The following is a 15935-nucleotide window of genomic DNA, read 5'->3' on the forward strand; positions in this document are numbered from 1 at the left end:
ACTGGGCCCGTCTGGGGTCGGGGCAGGGCCTCATACCCTGCTCATCCCCGCAGGCCCACAGAGCCCCACTCACACCGGACCCTTCTCTGGGATCTTGCCCCCCCTCCGCAGTCACCCTAGGGAGCAGGCAGGGGAGGCTGACCTCTGACCTCCCCGGCGACTCAGTCACACACAGCGAACCCCAGAGAACCCCGAGGGCTCAGCACAGCAAGGAGGAGCCTGCGCTCCGGTCCCCGTCGGGGCCACGTTTAATTTGGTAGAAAGTACAGCATCTCGTGGTTCCCTTGACAGCTCAGGGGACGCAGCGAGGATGGCGCACAGGGCCCCGCACGCGGCTCTGCAGGGCACAGGCGGAGGCACACCCCGTTTCACTTTGGTTTGTGGGGAGGGCCCCAGGGCCACCACTCAGAACGGCACCAACAGGCCTCGAAGCAGAGCAAAGGCAGTGCCCTCGGGGTGGCCCTGGCAGACACCGCGCCTGCGTGGCACCGCGGGCCCAGACGGACGGGCTGGAGTATAAAACGATCTGTACAATAAACCGACGGTATCGGGAACAACACCGCCGGGTGCTTCTGTGAGAAGCAGGTGGGCTGCACACGATCACGTGCAGAGGAGGCGTGAGAAGTCCGTGGTTGCGGCTGCGCTGGGAGCAGATCCCAGTGAACATGGAAAGTTCTCGGGCAGAGACCTGAGTCCAAGGAGTGCTGTGTCCAGAGCGGGGAGCCGGGAGCCGCGTCAGCCACAGAACCGGAGGGAACCCACTCGTAACATGCACCCGTGCACACACGCACACACGTGTGCTGCAAATAAATACACACACACACACACACACACACACACACACACTGCCGTCCTGGCACCTGCTGTGCTGGGGCCAGACCTCCCGCGGCTGCTGCTCTGCACCCCGCCGGCTGCGAGAGAGGCGGGGACTGTCCCTGCAAGCGGGTGTCAGGACACACAGCCCCTCCGGACAGGAACAGCCAGGCCGCAGGGCTCCGAGTCCCCGCTCGCTTTCCACGGGCTGCGCCCCCACGGCAGGAAGCTCATCCTCACGCGGAGTGACGGGGTGTGGAGGTGTTAACTTTCTGGTGGGTATGGGGGTGCCGACGCGCTCCGCCTTGGCGTCCGGGACCTCAGAGAGCCCTGGTCTGGGCCACAGGGAGCCTCCGACAGCACTTGAGTGCGAAGCCTTGCTGGGTCCCCCGGGCAGGTGCCCAGTGGGCTCAGGGCTCCCCTCAATCCTTCCCCAACGCCTCTGAGAAACGACGAGGCCTTTAGCCCGTCCACGGGCACAGCAGGCTGCGGTGGCCCAGCAGGTTCTCCTGGGGATCCCAGCACCCCACGCTCGGCCCATGGAGCTCACGCCCCGAGTTTCTGAATCAGGACGGGGTGTCTTGTCGCCTGTGAGCTGAGCCAGGGCCTCGTGAGGGGCCGATGGCCGGGCTGTGACATCGCAAAGGACTCCGGAAGGTCCCAGTGGACCCGTGCCTGGGGGCAGGAGCCTCGGACGTGGGGGTTTCTCACGCTGAGTCCACAGCCCGCGGAGGGGATGTCTGCCATCACCGTGACGCTGAGCCTGCACCCGGGCGCCCCGGCCTCACGTCTTCCTCCAGGCGAACGCCTCGTCGGCGAGGACCTGGGCCAGCCGGGCGTTGAAGGGCCCGTAGAAGTCCCGCAGGAGCCGCTGGGTGAGCGGCCACATGGGCCCCAGGCTGCGGTCCTCGGGGCGCCGGGCGTTGGAGGCGGGGCTCCTGGTCATCAGGGCCTCCTGCTTCTCGCTCAGCGGCCCTGGAGCGCAGGGAACAGAGCTGTGAGGGCAGCAGGGGCGCCGGGCGGGGCAGGCCTCCCCCCCGCCCCCCGCTGCTTCCTGCTGAGACCGGGGCCTTCCCCTCGCCCTTCAGCAGCAGGACCCCCGTCACCCACCCGTGCACCTGCTGAGACACCCACCCTCCCGCCATTCCACCGGGAACAGGGCCACAGCTCTCTCCCTCCAGGGAACCACCCGTCCCTCTCCGGGACCCCTCCCCACACCACGCACAGCTGGTGCCGAATGGCCTCCCAGCTCAGCCCAGCTCAGCCCAGCCCTGCTCATCCACCCATCCTGTCCATCCCTGCCCATCCCTGCCCATCTCTACCTGGCCCTGCCCATCCCTGCCCATCCCTACCTGGCCCTGCCCATCCTTGCCCATCCCTGCCCATCTCTACCTGGCCCTGCCCATCCTGCCCATCTCTACCCATCCTGCCCATCCCTGCCCATCTCTACCCATCCCTGCCTACCCCTGCCCATCTCTACCCATCCCTGCCTATCCCTGCCTGCAAGCTCCAGCGACCTTTGACCTCCGTACCGAGGCTGAGGAACTGGAAGACCCGCCGCATGGTGGACTTGACGTCGGCCGCGTGGTCCTCCAGGCGCAGGACGAGGAGCTGCTCTCTGTGGAAGACGGCGAGCCAGTCCAGGAGGTACACGGCGTACAGTCCCACCTGCAGCCGCACCTGGCGGGAGGAAGGCCTGTTCCAGGGCAGCTCCCGGCCGGCACCGCACGCGGGGCGCGACGTCGGGGGCCAAACCCCAAGAGGGCCTGGCGCACAAGCGACCTCGGACGCTGGGTTTAAACGCCGTGCATTCATTTTTCTAGATGTATATCGTATATTCTTTTTTTTTTTTTAGATATGTTGTTATTTCAGATCAGCTGCCTCCTGCACGCCCCCCACTGGGGATGGAGCCCGCAACCCAGGCATGTGCTCTGACCAGGAATCGAACCGTGACCTCCTGGCTCATAGGTCGACGCTCAACCATTGAGTCACACCCACTGGGCACACCATGCATTCTTGCAAGACTCCCACTGAGGGGGACACTTCATCCTCGTGAGGACCCTGTGGCGGCTCCACGGCACGGTTCACGTCCCGGTCGGGGCACATGCAGGGTGCGGGTTCCATCTCTGGTTGGGGTGCGCGTGGGAGGCAACTGCTCAGTATTTCTCTCTCTCCTTCTCCTTTCCCCTCTCTCTAAAATCAATAAAAACACATTTAAAACAATAAGAAGCACCTGCCTCCTGCTGATTCGGATCTCTGCCCTCAGGAGCCCCAGGGAAGGCGGGAGCCCCTGCGGTTCAAGGCCGTGGGCCCTGGGTTGCACCCTGAGCCTGCCCAGGACTAGCCACGCCGGTCTGGGTGCCCGGGACCCTCGGGAGCCTCTGTGCCTTCCCCGTAAGGCGGGCTGGGTCTCAGGGCCCCTGGAGGACTGAGCAAGAGGCTGCCCTGGAGGAACTAGGACGGTGCCAGTTCGGTAATGAACGAACCGGAATCCCGTCCCCTCACAGGGACGGAGGTTTCAAAACGTTTGATCTGAAAAACCAGCTGCACAAACATGGAGCCTGGCGACCACGCCCGTGACCTTGTCCCCCAGCCTCCACATGTTTTCCTTCACAGCTGCAGGGCCAACGGGGAAGCTGGAGGCTGGAGGCTGGAGGGAGGGCACGCCCTGGCCTCGCCGTGGGAGGAAGTGGCTGCGGGCAGCCTGCCTCCAGGAGGCATTAAAGACAGGCCAGCCCTGGCCGGGCAGGCAGCCCAGTGATTAGAAGGCCATCCCCGTACACCAAGGGTGCAGGTTCGATCCCCGGTCAGGGCGCATACAAGAAGCACCTAATGAATGCATAAAGAAGTAGAACAACAAATCGATGTTTCTCTCTCTCTCTCTCTCTCTCTCTCTCTTTCTCTCACTCTCTCAAATCAGCAAATAAAAATTCAAAATAAAATAACGACAGACGACAGGCACACCCAGCTGGCTTTGTCCGGTGGCAAATGCACTGCTCTTTTGTTAAGACGCTTTATAAGCCAGAGTTATAACCACCTCTTTGAGTTACTCGCCACTGGGCACTCCCATGTGGGTGTGCAACGAACGTGTTCACCAACTTCTGTTTGTTTTTCTCGCACGAATCGGCCTTTTGTCAGCCCATGTGACGGCCCCAGACAATGGATGAACTACCACTCTAAGCCTTACAGCAGCCTGGAAAAGTGGTATCTATCTCTCCCTCTCCCTTCCCCTCTGAAATCAATTAAAAACACACACACACACAAACCCTGCCCCCCGTGTGTATGCTGAACCCCCCCCCCCCCCCGGCACCACCTGCAGCAGCAGCAGCAGGGGCCCCGGGCCGGGCGGGACGCACGCACCGGCATGGCATTGTTGAGGCTGTTGTTGTAGACGCAGGCGCGCAGCGAGTAGTCCAGCAGGCAGCTCTCGAACAGCTGCAGCGCCTCCGTCACCTTCTCGTGGAAGTCCTCCGCGGACTTGTTGGAGCTGGCGAAGTACAGGTAGTCCGAGTACAGCCTGGAAGCAAAGTCGACAGCGTGTCACACCCCAGAGCAGGGCGGTCGCCATCTGGGTGACCGTGGAACCAGCGTGCAATGACCGTGTGGAGTCTCATTCCTTAAAGCTCGACCGTTTCTCCTTGTTCCTGCAGGTGAGCCATTTTCCTACTCCCCTTTTTAAAAAATATATATTTTTATTGATGTCAGAGGGAAAGGGAGAGGGAGAGAGATAGAAATGTCCATGATGAGAGAGAATCATGGATCGGCTGCCTCTTGCAACCCCGCACTGGGGATCGAGCCCGCAACCACCCAGGAAGGTGCCCTGAGCAGGAATTGAAACCTGACCCCCTGGTTCATAGGTCGATGCTCAACCACTGAGCTATGCCGGCTGCGCCCCACTTCCCTTTGTATGTCCCCTCCCCCCACCCCCCAGGGCTGCACCTCCCTCCACCCAAGGAGGGAAAAAGGGAAGCGGGGGCTCCTGCTTTCAGGGAGCAGGTCAGGGTCCCCACGCCCGTCCGCCCTCTCGCCAACCCCCCCGGCCCCGCCCCCGCGAGAAGTAGGTGGATGCTGCACAGGAATGTCTGCAGTAAGCGATGCCAGGACTTCCCCACAACTACCTCCAGGGAAACAGAGTCAGGTGACCACCTTGCAGGAGGGAAAGCCACTTGCTGGGTTACAACTACTCAGAAAACATTGAGGACAGCAAACGTATCGAGAACAAGTACCCAGCCCAGCCAGTGCTGAGTGTCGACCCATGAACCAGGAGATCAGGGTTCGATTCCCAGTCAGGGCCCAGGCCCAGGTTGTGGGCTTGATCCCCAGTGTGGGGCGTGCAGGGGGCAGCCCATCCATGATTCTCTCTCATCATTGAGGTTTCTCTCTCTCTCTCTCCCTCTCCCTTCCTCTCTGACATCAATTTTTTTTAAAAAAAAGCAAAACACATTAAAAAGAAGAAGTATCCAAATGGATCTCACAGACTGGAGCAGGCACACCCATAAAAAGACCCGACGTGAGGAGACCCCTGAACGTCAACGCTTTAGTCTTTACAATCAACGCTGCAGGATGACGCAGGGAAAACACAGGAGACGTTTAGTCGACATAAACTCGTAACAAGTCATCACAGAGCTGCAGGCACACGATGCAACCTGGGGATGCATTAATAGAGGTAAGGCCCTGAGAATGCGGGAGGGTGTCCCTCGGCTCCACCCCGGCAGGCCAGGACCCCTAGGGACCCTTGGCTGAGCTGCTGCAGCCAGAGAAGGGAGCCGGCAGGAAGGCATCTGCTTCCGAGGCAGGAAAGCTGCCCCAGGCGGAGCGATCCACCCGGGTTCCTAAAGGACTGACCAGTCCATGGAAGGTTCAGGAAGGAAGACAGGCTTGATTCAAAGGCAGATGTCTTGGCTGGGCAGTCCCGCATGACGTCAGCGGCCGGGCGGCAGGAGCCCGAGGCTGCAGGGGACGAGGCCCCGGGCAGAGCGAGGGCCCGGGACCCGACACCAGGCAGCCCCGAGTGTGGGGTGCAAGCCCGCTCCTGCAGAGCCGCCTCATTCTCTTGCTCTTAAACCATCCGAACAGATGGGGTTACATTTGGCAGGGCCTGTTTCCAACAGCGATTCCAAATATAAGCCCAACACATTCCGGCCTTCTGTGCTGTGGCTATTTTAGAGGCGGCCGGGCGGCTGAGGGGTGTGACAGCGGCCTGCGCCTGGGCCGCGCTCCTCAGCTCCGTTCCTGAGCCCGGCGGATCCCGGGACCCCGCACTCCTGGGGGGCAGTGGGGTTGCATGTGTGCATTGGGGGGGGGGGGGGCTCCCTGACCGGCTGCTTCTGGAAGGACCGCGTCTCTCCCCATGGGGACAGAGCAACAGCCATCAGTGAGCTGGAAGGCCCTCCAGGGAGGAGCTAGACGGGCACCCACGGCCACGCTGCCTCACCTGAGGACCTGAGGGCTCTCACTACCTGCTCAGAGGCAGGTGCCTGGACCACGTGACAGCAGCCGCTGGTCTCCCCTCCAGGCCAGGCCCTCGGGGGTTGTCCCACATGCACCCGATCTCCCCCCTGTACACACGCGGCCTCGGGTCCGCCTCCGGGGACCCAGCCAGCGGCAGCCGTGAAAACCTTGGCTTCCCAGCCGGGCCGACATGGGATCAGATCCCCGCCTGACCCCTCACTGACAGGCGACTGTGGGTCGGTGCCTTCACCCCATGGAGCCCGCTCGCCGCCCCTGTGAGCATCACCTCTCCCCTCTCCCCTGGCTGAGAGCTCACAGGGGGGTGATGCCTGGAAAGGGTGTGGGTGGCAGCCAGGCCGGAGCAGGTGCTCTGTCAGCACGGCCTCGGCACTGAGGGTTGTCCCCACCCAACCAGACGGCTCCAGGAGGGCGGGGGCGGACCTCACTGTCCAATGTGCCAACTGCCTGCCCCGTCGCGGTGCGCCCCGCGTCTCAGACCGCTGCTGTTGGTATGTGCGACCACAGGGACCACTCGCCATCACCCGTCATTACGTGGCTCCCGTCGTGGAGTGCTCACGCCCTCGCGGTAGGACATCCCCCCGTTTCACCGAGAGGAGAGGCCCCAGAGCCGGTGAGCGGCAGAGCTGGGGTCAGGTGCAGCCACCTGTCCCCCAAAGACCGTGTCGCTATTGTGGGATCCTGGTCCACTCTGCCCACCACCCCCACCCCCACCCGCCACCCGCTCCGCACGGAGCGAGAGCCTGAGCCCAGGACTCGCGCCCACCCTCGCTGTCCGAGGCTGCAGGGAGTGAAGGCCCGTCGGTCAGCCTCATTCCTCTCATTCCGAGTCGTCCTCGTAAACCGATGATTGTTTAACCAGGCCCAGCGCTCAGCGCCAGTTACATAAGCCAATGAGGAACGCCGCGGCCCAGGTCCAGGGGCCCAAGGCGTTAGGGTCCAAACCAAGTTCCGTGCTCCTTCCCCGCCGACCTGTCGCCATGAAACGTGCCCTGCGAACCCCCGGGGGTGGGGGTGGGGGGCGTGTCTGTGAGCGGCAAAGTCTACGCGCAGAATTAGAACGAGAACCCGGAGCCGGCAACCTCCTCGCAGACGGGGCAGGACACCCCTCCCCGTGCCCACCGGTGACCTAGGTCAGAGGCCGGCACCGCCAGCCGAGGGTCACGGGTCTCGGCTCCGGGGGGAACTGCCTCCGAATTAGGGGCAAACCCACCAGCGTCTCAGGGGCGAAGGGCGAGAGGCGGAGGTGAGGGGCGTCGGGAAGAACAGGCCTCTCCCCGGAGGCATCGGATGAACTGCTGGTTGGCGGCGGCTGCTCTTCCACTCACCGGCCGGCCGTTCAGCCCAGGGACGCCCCGCCTGCGTCTTCAGTCCTGATTTCTCACGCAGAGACGGACGAGGACTTCTGGCCGGCTCGGCCGAAGAGCCACCCCGACCTGTGGACCTAATTTACTGCTTTCCCTGGAAACTTCAACGGTTCTGATTGGGTTTCACTCTCAGTTCCAACATTTTCAAACCCTCTCCCTTCAACCAATTACAGAAATAAGGGCCACATGTGAATCTAAATGTAGAAATAAACGCCCCCCCCCCCCCTTATCGCCAAGCCAATTTGTCAGAGGAAATGAACGATTTGGCCCCACCCCCTGGTGGCCAGCACCGCGCATCTCCCTGCAGAAGCGCAAGGTCACGGGAGGACCAGCCTGGCTCGCGGCCGGGGCCCAAGGAGGCGATGCCCTTCCAGAGTGACCCGCACCCCGGCCTGATCATCCCCTCTGGCGGGGTGGGAGGGGCCCGCCCTTCAGAGAGGCCAGGAGGCGCGGCTTCTACGAAGACGTTCCCCGTGTGACATCGAGTGTAAACGTTTAAAAAGCAGTGAGACAGCTGCTGCCGGCATCACCCACACGGAGCACGCACTCCCCGTGGGCGGGGAGGCCTGCCGGTCCCACCGGCCTCCGTGTGCCCTGGCTGCGAGGCCCGGCTCCGCGAGGACCGGGCCAGCAGGTGCGGGAGGTCACAGGCTCTGAGGATGGGCCCTCGGGCCCCGCTTCCTGGTCTCCACGCCCTGCCTTCCCCGCCCTGGAGTGCGGCCTGGGCCTCGTGACTTGCTTCTAAGCAACAGAGCGTGGCCACGGCGACGGCCGTCGCTCTGAGATCCGGTCACGGAGATGGGGACCCCGACCAGGCGGCAGGCGACGTGCAGAGGCGGGGGCGAGGCCCCCCCCCCGCGCCCCCGCCCAGCTGCAGATGAGACCCCGCCCGGGACACCCCGACAGTGAGGAGAGGTGGACGTGGATGCCGGGCGGCTGGGCCAGGTCTGACCCTCGGACACTGTGGTTTGTTACGCAGCTGCAGGCGACCGATGCAGCGGGCAGCCCCACACCCGGTGAGCTCCCTGACGCCGGAGGCGGCCACGCACCCTCCCTGCTCCTGGGCACAGCACGCCCGTGGCGCGGGGCCCAGGCCTCCTTCTCTGATCACGTGCCGGCTCCAGGAGGGCAGGCGCCAGCCGCTCCATCGTTCACCAACGAGTGTGCGAGTGTGCGCTCAGCACCGCACGGCCCCACGTCGGGGGGGGGGGGGGGGGGGCTCGGGGCGTTTTAAACTGGTGAAGGACTTCGAGCGGGTGTAGGGCCAGGAGGGCAGCAGCTTCGCTCTCAGTTCCCACGGACACAGAGCACTTGCTCGTTAAGAAGGAAGGTGAGAGCGTGGTGTCCGCCTGGGCCTGGACGGCCGCCCTGTGCGGGACCCTCCTTCTCTCTGATCCTCACCCAGGAGTGAGGGTCCTTTCCCACTGACTTTAGAGAGAGGGAGGGAGGAGGGAGAGGGAGGGAGAGGGAGAGAGGGAGAGAGAAAGAGAGAGGGAGGGAGAGGGAGAGGGAGGGAGAGGGAGAGGGAGAGGGAGGGAGAGGGGGAGAGGGAGAGAGAAAGAGAGAGGGAGGGAGGAGGGAGAGAGGGAGGGAGGAGGGAGAGAGGGAGGGAGAGGGAGAGAGAGGGAGGGAGAGGGAGAGAGGGAGGGAGAGGGAGAGAGAGGAGGGGGAGAGGGAGAGAGAAAGAGAGAGGGGGGAGAGGGAGAGAGGGAGGGAGGGAGAGGGGGGGAGAGGGAGAGAGAAAGAGAGAGGGGGGAGAGGGAGAGAGGGAGGGAGGGAGAGAGGGGGGAGAGAGGGAGAGAGGGAGGGAGAGGGGGGGGAGAGGGAGAGAGGGAAGGAGAGGGAGAGAAATAGAGAGAGTGGGAGAGAGAGAGTGGGAGGAGGGAGAGGGGGGTAGAGGAGGAGAGAGGGAGGGGGAGAGGGAGAGAGGGAGAAAGAGGGAGAAACATCGATGTGACAGAGACACACCAACTGGGTGCCTCTCCCACGCGCCCCAACTGGGGGAGGGGATCAGACCTGCTACCCAGGCCCATGCCCTTGACTGGGAATCGAACTCACGGCCCTCGGTGTGGGGGCTGAAGCTCTAACCACTGAGCAACCGGCCAGGGCACCATGACTCTTGCTAAGGGAACCAGAGCTGGGGCTGGGGACCCAGATGGCTGACCCTGGGCGGCACTGCCCTCCTCGCTCAAAGGCTCGTCTTCATGGCGCTGGGCCCTTGAGGCAGAGTCGGAACCGCAGGAAGAGGGGGCTCTCGGGGAAGCGGGCTCCGCTCCCCAAAACAGAGCAGCCCCTGCCTCTGTCCTGTCCGCTCTCCTGCTCAGGACGCTTCGTCCCCGAGCCACCTTCCTTCTCTGCTCACCTGGCAAACTCCTACTCATCCTTCAAAGCCCTCTGGCCTCAGCTCCTCTGGAGCAGCCTTTGGGGATCCCACTGGGAGCTCCTCATCTCTCACGGCCACGCCTCACCCCTCTCTGCTCTGGCTGATCCACAGGCCCCAGTGACCACGGCCATGCCGGCATCCCCCCCCCACCCCCGCCAGCATGGGCTCCCGCTTCCCAGGGCCTGGACCTGGGCTGGCACCCGGGAACCGCACCCGGGCTCAGGCTGCTGCCCACCTCTGTGCCCAGGCAGCGACAGAGGCCGCAGTCTCACCCCTGACCCCTGCCTTCCTCCGAATGAGGAACCAGGAGCCGCGGCAGGAAGTGAGAAGCTCACTCCCGGGAGGTGTTCCAAGCACATGACCTGCCACAGGGGAGGGGTGGCGGGAGGAGGCAGCGCAGCTGTGACAGCACCCCCATGGGCTGGGGGGGGGCGGTCATTTGTCCCCAGGCCCCTCCATCAGAGCTGACCGTCAGCTATCCTGCCCCCGAGGGCCCCTGGTCTGTGTCAACTGCTTTCGGCCACGGGACCAGCCCACCCGAGTGTGGGAGCGGCAGGCGGGACGGGGTTGTTCTGAGGTCGCGGTGGGGGGTCCAGAGGCTGGAGGCCGCACAGACGGACAGACACAGAGGGAACCGGTCCGCCAGGGGGACCGTGGGGCGGACACGGGAGCACTGTCCACTCCCCCCTGACCAGGCCACCCAGCAGCGGGGCCCGCTCTGAGCACCCGCGAAGGGGCAGGCTCGGAGGAGCGCCCAGGGCAGGACTGTGCGGCATGTCCCCCGGGGGCATCGATGTGAAGCGTCCGAAACGCGGTGTGAGGCTCATTCACACGCTGCCCTCACCCGCTGGGCGGGCATTCACACTGGGCGGGCAGGCTGGGGACACCACAGTGTAGGCAGCAGCTGGGGGGGGCGGGGGGAGGGGGCAGGTGGTGATGGGAGATTTCACAGTTTCCAAGGTGCTTTCCAAAGCCTCCAGGACGACGTGTCTTGTTGCGGGCGAGGACGTGGGGCGGGCGTGTGCCGTCCTCGGAGGGACCGGGCCGAGCTGGTGCCCGAGGCCACAGTCACAGATGACCACACTCGGTGCCTCACCCCTCGGGAGCGGGTCCTCTCCCGGCTCTGAGATCCGGGGGGGGGAAGTGGGTGCGGGCGGGTTGGTGCCCCGCGGGCTCCAGGGACAGTCCGGGCCGCGCCTCCAGCTCCGGGGGCTGCGGGCTCCAGGGACAGTCCGGGCCGCGCCTCCAGCTCCCGGGGCTGCGGGCTCCGGGGACAGTCCGGGCCGCGCCTCCATCTCCCAGGGCTGCGGGCTCCGGGGACAGTCCGGGCCGCACCTCCAGCTCCCGGGGCTGCGGGCTCCAGGGACAGTCCGGGCCACACCTCCAGCTCCCAGGGCTGCGGGCAGCCTGGCTGGTGGCTGCATCTCCCTCGCCCGACACCATGGCCCCGGCCTTCCTTCCTGTGCGCCGCGTCCTCTCCTCTTCCCAAGGCGCCTGTCACAGACCTGGGGCCCAGGAATCCAGTGTGACCTCATCACGCAGGACTCCACAAAGACCCCAGTCCAACAAGGTCACAGTCCACGTCCGGGCTCGGGCCTGGACGCTCAGTTCAACCTGTGACGCGGTAACTGGCGCAAGAAGAAGACACAGGCCTGGCCGCCGTCCTCGGCGCCTGGCGGGCGGCCCGTCCCGGGTTGGAAGAACGTGGCCGTGGGGGAGAACGTGGCCGTGGGGCTCCGTGGGGAAGAAGCGGGCGCAGCGTGAGGACCTCCCAGGCAGACTGGGTCTCGAATGGGAGGAATGGCCCCGGAGCTGCCGGGGCGGCATTGGCCCGGCCGCGCCCCGTCCCTGTCGGCGCGGGAGGTGCCGCTGTGCCTCGTCCATGCCAGGCAGCGCCTGCTCTTTACGCCACAGCCACAACGCCCGCCTCCTCCCTCCCGCTGGTCTCACGGAAAAGCCAGAGCCGCACACCCAGAGCCACCGGACAGGCCTCGGTCAGGCCCGGAGACGGGGACCCCAGGCATTGACCCCCCAATTCCAGGGCCATTTCTCACTTCCTGGCGGTGCCGGCAGAGCAGCCACGGTCCAGCCAAACCCGCCACAGGCTGTGGGCGGCAGACCAGGCCCGAGCGGCCAAGAAACCATCACAACCGTTTAGACGCAGAAGATCGCCCCGAATAATATTTACGTAAGAAATACCGCTAACATTGCAAGGCCGGCTTGTTTATTTTTTTCCAAGAGGCACAATCTAGTTTGTGACGAGAAGAAAGACTGTTCTTTCGATCCGCCTCGTCTCCTCCCCACCCCCGCCCGGACAGAAAACCTAAACCTCTCACCTCTGGTCCGGCCGGCGTGGCTCACTGGTTGAGCGTTGACCTATGAGCCAGGTCAGGGTTCGAATCCCGGTCAGGGCACAGGCCTGGGTTGCAGGCTCGATCCCCAGCGAGGGGCGTGCAGGAGGCGGCCGATCAGTGGCTCTCTCATCACTGGTGCCTCTCTTTCTCTCTCCCTCTCCCTTCCTCTCTGAGATCCATACAATTAAAAATCATAACATCAAAGCGCTCACCTCTCCACGGGGTCCCTGAGCATGACGATGAGCCTGGCGTCCGGCTGGAAGGCGTGGATGAAGTCCTGGGTCAGGAAGGGCGGCTCGCCGTCCGTGCTGTTGTCGTAGAAGAAGGTCCAGGCGTTGTTATCCCACATGGTGGAGGCGCTGGCCTCCCCTGGGAACGGAGACGCGGCCGGTGAGCTGCGCCGAGTGACGGGGCCCCCAGAGCAGCCTGCGCCAGGGCCACGCCTGGCTGATGCCTTCCCCGCACACAGCCGCGGGGGGCGAGCTGGTCTCCAGGAAGCGGAGGCTGAGACCCACCCCCTGCCGCAGTGACACACACACACACACACACACACACCAAGGACCTCGGCGTGGCTCAGTGGTTGAGCGTCGACCTATGAACCAGGAGGTCAGGGTTCAAGTCCTGGTCAGGGCACAGGCCCGGGATGCAGGCTCCATCCCCAGTGGGGGACGTGCAGGAGGCAGCTGATCCGTGATTCTCTCTCATCACTGATGTTCCTCTCCCGCTCCCTTCCTCTCTGACATCAATAAAACTATATTCTTTAAAAGGACCTCAATCTGGACCTCACGGTGACCCAGGCGGCAGGCGCGTGCCTCCCACGCTCGTCTCTCCAAGACGTGCCCAAACCTCCACCGGCAGCCGGCCTCCCGACTCACGCTGCTTACCGCTGCGCCGTGCACAGCTGTGTGGCACGGAAAGGCCCGCGGAGCACGGACAAGGTGGTTTCCATCAGGGGTGAGGGGGCGCATCGGGGACGGAGGGTGCTGGGAGCTGATCCTCACTAGGAAACGTGCGGTCACATCGACTCCGCCGGGAAACCCCACGGCCAGTTCTCAGCTCTCGGACGGGCTCCCGGGACCCCCCGTCTTGGGCTCAGGTCCAGCTCCCGGGACCCCCGTCTCGGGCTCAGGTCCAGCTCCCGGGACCCCTGTCTCGGGCTCAGGTCCAGCTCCCGGGACCCCCGTTTTGGGCTTGGGGTCCGGCACACCCAGCCCCCAGACCCCCCACAGCCGCCTCCCCTCAGTCCTTCCCGGGGAGCTCTTCTGTTTTTTTAAGAGAAAAGCCATAGAATACAGACAGATAAGTCAGAGTCCTATGAAAGTTCCACTCACAGTGAATAAGGGACTAATATCTTAGACTAAAATGCACGGATTCTGTCAGATGTCACAAATGAGCTGGCTCTACAAGCAAGAAGCATCGTCTACCCACCTGTCCATCCCACCATCCAACACCCATCCATCCATCCATCCTTCACCCACCCCCACCCATTATCCATCTATCCTTCACACATCTCCACCCATCCCCTCCACCCATCCATCCATCCTTCACCCATCCCCATCCATCCATTCTCACCCACCCATCCATCCAGAAAGCATCCAGCTGGTGTGTAATAGATGGCCAGCACTGCACTTGGCATTGGGGACAGGTCAGGGAGACAGGACAGACAACCCCTCCTCTCTCAGACGGGATCTGGAGCAAGACCGACAGGTCAGCACTCAGAGCCCCCGGCTGCTCTCTGACAGGGCAGAGCAGGGGCCGAGGGCAGAGACAGCACCTTTCAATGTGTCTAGAGCCCCAGCTCCAATGACCCCGGCCACTCAAGTCCTTGGTGACTCCAGCCTTCAGCCCAGACCACAGAGGAAAGGCCCCCTGACTGTGGGCTGAGATGAAGAAAGACCCTGTAGCTCTAGCCAGGCTCTGACCGGGGCAGAGCTCAGTCACCGTTCAGGGCTGGGAGGAGCCCAGAACGGATCTGGTCCAACAAGCCCATTTAACAGACATGCAGACTGAGGTCAGGACCATGAAGACAGACTCGGCACATGGTACATGAGCAGGGCTGGACGCCAGCTCCCCCCGCCTCTCCGCTACCATAAAACTCACCACGCTCTGCTCTGGGTCACTACAGAGCAGCCTATTCTGCTCTTTATTCTTCCGTTTAAAACAGCGGTTCTCAACCTGTGGGTCGCGACCCCTTTGGGGGTCGAACGACCCTTTCACAGGGGTCGCCTAACACCTTTGGAAAACACATATCCAATTACATATTGTTTTTGTGATGAATCACTATGCTTTCATTATGTTCAATTTGTAACAATGAAATTGGGTGTCACCACAACATGAGGAACTGTATTAAAGGGTCGCGGCGTTAGGAAGGTTGAGAACCGCTGTTTTAAAACGAAGACGTAAATAACATCAGGAAACCAAGCGAAGGCTTCCCCGTCTCATTCGTTCGCTCGGGCGCCCTTCCCTGGCCCTGGCGGGCATATTTTTAGCTTTTGCATAAGAACATGAGATCTTCCCAGAGGCACACGGGCGGGAATCACAGTCAAATAGTAATGGGACTTGTGGTTTGGGGTGTTTGGACCCCAGGGCTGTACGGACATAGCGAGCAGCCAATCCAGGCTGGGAGCGAGGGTGTGCTCTCCTGTGGCTCCCAGGACTTGGATTTGAGCTAAAATTAAAAACAAAAGTCAGGACTTAGGCAGGTTGGACAAGAGAACCCTAAGTAAAGATCCATCGTTCAAAGGGCTGGTTACAGTCCCTCCTGGTTGCTGCTCAGAGTCTCTGAATTTGGAGATTCAAAATCTAACAGACTCGGGACATTTTTAAAAACTGGTTTCCTGCCAACTTAAGCAAAGCGTGTGATTCGATGTCTCTCTCTCAGCAGATACGTGGGGACAAATATCCTGAGCTGCACCCAACACACAGCGAGCAGACGTGCTCTGATAGCGCATCACGTGCTCGTGCACGAAACCATGACACGCATCGCACCTCCTCGCTCTGGCCTCTCAGGCACCGGGTGAGAAGGGCCACTTTCTAACAGTGATTCGCTGGCAAGGACGCCCGGCCGGGGCTGTGCCAGAGGCTGCCCGTCTCCCCGGGTCCCGGCCGGGGCTGTGCCAGAGGCTGCCCGTCTCCCCGGGTCCCGGCCGGGGCTGTGCCAGAGGCTGCCCGTCTCCCCGGGTCCCGGCCGGGGCTGTGCCAGAGGCTGCCCGTCTCCCCGGGTCCCGGCCGGGGCTGTGCCAGAGGCTGCCCGTCTCCCCGGGTCCCGGCCGGGGCTGTGCCAGAGGCTGCCCGTCTCCCCGGGTCCCAGGCGGGATTACAAAGCCACGCTCATCGCTTCGCGGCACCGTGACCCGTCCACGCAGGCGGGTTCGGCATTTAGGGAAGCCAGGCCTGTGCCCTTCGTTCGAATAAGAACAAAGAAACGGCAACTGAAAAACAGCCATTTCAGCTGCACTGAGTCTCCATGGAACCAGGACGCCCCCAGCATGTCTGCCTCATAGAAACCGTGCAGGTGACGAGAACGTGTCACCCAGGGCGAGGGGGCGG

The 15935-nt window shown here is 63.2% G+C and overlaps 1 protein-coding gene across 5 annotated transcripts in view; it reads right to left on the reverse strand.

Annotated features, from left to right (window-relative positions):
- Positions 1–225: 225 nt before the first annotated feature.
- The window catches only part of CHST15 (carbohydrate sulfotransferase 15), a 41634-nt gene continuing 25924 nt past the window's right edge, over positions 226–15935 (reverse strand). For all 5 annotated transcript variants that reach the window (XM_070432055.1, XM_070432058.1, XM_070432054.1 and 2 more), the window contains exons 5-8: positions 12599–12755; positions 4174–4330; positions 2346–2493; positions 226–1788 (exon numbers count right to left, since the gene is read on the reverse strand). In XM_070432055.1, the coding sequence (XP_070288156.1) occupies positions 1598–1788; positions 2346–2493; positions 4174–4330; positions 12599–12755 (653 nt within the window). In that variant the 3' untranslated portion in view covers positions 226–1597. The remainder of the gene's footprint in view (positions 1789–2345; positions 2494–4173; positions 4331–12598; positions 12756–15935) is intronic.

Source organism: Myotis yumanensis, unplaced genomic scaffold (genome assembly GCF_028538775.1).
Source record: "Myotis yumanensis isolate MYYU_CA2020_CCGP unplaced genomic scaffold, mMyoYum1.0.hap1 SCAF_13, whole genome shotgun sequence".
NCBI classification, from domain to species: domain Eukaryota; kingdom Metazoa; phylum Chordata; class Mammalia; order Chiroptera; family Vespertilionidae; genus Myotis; species Myotis yumanensis.